Source organism: Cynoglossus semilaevis, unplaced genomic scaffold (assembly GCF_000523025.1).
Source record: "Cynoglossus semilaevis isolate Cse_v1.0 unplaced genomic scaffold, Cse_v1.0 scaffold2245, whole genome shotgun sequence".
NCBI classification, from domain to species: Eukaryota; Metazoa; Chordata; class Actinopteri; order Pleuronectiformes; family Cynoglossidae; genus Cynoglossus; species Cynoglossus semilaevis.
In genome coordinates this window covers 4072-6674 of record NW_007585200.1, presented here as the reverse complement: position 1 = coordinate 6674, position 2603 = coordinate 4072, and the positions used below count along the sequence as shown (strand labels likewise).

The 2603-nt window shown below is 45.8% G+C and overlaps 1 protein-coding gene across 1 annotated transcript in view; it reads left to right on the top strand.

Moving 5' to 3' along the window:
• LOC103398954 (voltage-dependent N-type calcium channel subunit alpha-1B-like) overlaps window positions 1-1427 on the top strand; it is a gene marked incomplete at its 5' end in the record, with an annotated part of 9380 nt that extends 7953 nt beyond the window's left edge. Inside the window, 2 exons of the mRNA XM_017030988.1 lie at window positions 1044-1171; window positions 1349-1427. Of these exons, the coding sequence (XP_016886477.1) occupies window positions 1044-1171; window positions 1349-1427 (207 nt within the window). The remainder of the gene's footprint in view (window positions 1-1043; window positions 1172-1348) is intronic.
• Window positions 1428-2603: the final 1176 nt, after the last annotated feature.

Genomic DNA, 2603 nt, shown 5'->3' with positions numbered 1-2603 from the left:
CTTCTCTTGTTATCAGTGGCCGTGCTGTGTGCCATAACAGCATCAATCAGTTGTGTTAATTAGGCTTCAGTTAGGAACCTCATATCTGTTAAATTTGATTTTACACCAGGACACATAAAGTTGTGTCATTTTTATATGCATCTCGGCGTTTATCACCAGACAGCGAACCTGAATAAACACTGCAGTTCCTTAAAGGTGTCGGCAGTTTGGTTTAATTTCCTCTTCTGTGCCTTAGTTAATGACAGGAATACTTAGTAGAAATCTGAGGAGATTACCTCTCACGCCTCAGGTGATCTCTGTATTTATTATTATAAAAATAGCTTGTCATGCAGAACGTTTCATTACTTCAACTTCAGAATACACTTCGGTTTTTTCAAATTAAACGTTGACAAAATGGCAGCAATAATAAACCCAGTGACTCTCCCGTTCTTGGGGTCTTGTTCACGAGTGAAGGAAGTATGGAGCGTGAGATTGACAGGCGGATCGGTGCAGCGGCCGCAGTAATACCACCAATGGTATGCGCCACACAGCTTGATGTTTATTAAGGTAATATAGTGACTTTTCCTCTAACATTATTCACAGTTAAACATCTGTATTCCCTATTTTATTATGAATAAAAAAAATAGTAACGCCATGACTTTGTTTCCTTAGCGTTCTCAGAATTCAAAGATTGATCGCGTAGTTGAATCCTTGATGCAACACCTTGAAAATAAAACTGTCCCCAGACGGGAAAAAACGACACGTGTGTAAATTAATAAAATGTCATTAACTGAGGTGGCTTGGGCATTTACATCGCATGCCCCCCGGACTACGTCGCTCAGCTGAATACTACAAAGGTCCTGAATCTGGTATGATAGTGATCTCAACTGTCCTCAATGAAAATCAATACAAATATACTCACTTCTCCCCACTATTGTTCAGGATCAAGGCCAAGAAACAACAACTTGACACAGTTGAATGAAAAATCAAGATTATTGATCAAATTTTGTTCCTAAAAACAAATCCAATCAACAAAATATTTTGTTCTTATGTCTCTGCTGCAGATGCTGAACCTCTTTGTGGCTGTCATCATGGATAATTTTGACTACCTCACCAGAGACTCCTCCATCCTGGGACCTCATCACCTAGATGAGTTTATCCGGGTCTGGGCCGAGTATGACCCAGCTGCATGGTATGTCCACATATCCATCTGGACCTCAAACAAAATCACACAAAGCAATAATGATCATTTGAATTGATCTTTTGTCAAACATTGAACTAAAGGACAGTAAAGCTATAAGTTCAGTTAAGTCAAAACTTGGGCTGGCTTTGAAACCTTTGTCTCTGTGTTTCCTGGTTGATGTACCAGTGGGATGTTTGCATTTGTAGTTTGCATGCTGAGGCAGACATCCCAAGATTCAAGATTCAAGATCGCTGGGGTAACATAGAACACACAGTGCTAGCAGCATGCGATACTACTACAGGGAATAAGGTAAGGAATAGAGGGAGAAAAGGGGGAATAGAACAGTGCAGGCAGTGCAGGAGTAGTGCGACACAAGATAAGGACATCTAAGTACAACACAGGTAAGAGCATTAACACACGGGGTAAGAACTTGTAGAAACACCGGGGCAAAAACATAACACGGGATTGGAACATACGCACACACAGGGACATAGGTTATTGCACATATTGACGTGGTCCATGTGCCGGGTGAGTGTGGTCCTTGGTGATGCTGTGTGCCTTACGCAGACACCTGCTGTGGTAGATGTCCTGGATGCTGGGGAGACTGCTGCCCGTGATGTCCTCAGCCGTTCGCACTACCCTCTGCAGTGCTTTTCGACTCTGAGCGGTGCAGTTCCCGTACCACACTGTGATGCTGCCAGTCAACAGGCTCTCGATGGTGCACCTGTAGAAGTTGGTGAGGGTGTTGGTGTTCATACTGAACTTCCTCAGCCTTCTCAGGAAGTAGAGTCTCTGCCGGGCTTTCTTCACCACAGAGTCCGCATGTTGTGTCCAGGACAGGTCCTCAGTGATGTGTACACCGAGGAACCTAAAGCTGCTGACCTGCTCCACTACAGTGCTGTTTATGTGGAGGGGGAGATGCTGGTCCACCCGCTGGCGCCTGAAGTCCACAATCATCTCTTTGGTCTTACTGACGTTGAGAGAGAGGTTGTTCTCCTGGCACCAGCTGGTCAGTGATGTCACCTCATCCCTGTAGGCGCTCTCATCGTTGTTGGTGATGAGGCCGATGATGGTGGTGTCGTCAGCAAACTTCAGGATGAGGTTGGAGTTGTGCTTGTTGGAACAGTCGTGGGTGAACAGAGAGTAGAGGAGTGGACTGAGGACACAGCCCTGGGGAGTGCCAGTGCTGAGGACCACTGTGGAGGAGAGGTGATTTCCAATTCTCACTGCCTGGGGTCTGTTGGAGAGGAAGTCCCAAATCCAGCTGCAGATTGATTTCTCCAGGCCGAGGGCGGTGAGCTTTGAAACCAGTTTGGAGGGGATTACGGTGTTGAAAGCCGAGCTGTAATCAATGAAGAGCATCCTCACGTAAGTGTTTCCCTTCTCCAGGTGGCTGAGAGCGGTGTGGGTTGCGAGAGCAATGGCGTCGTCTGTGGACCTT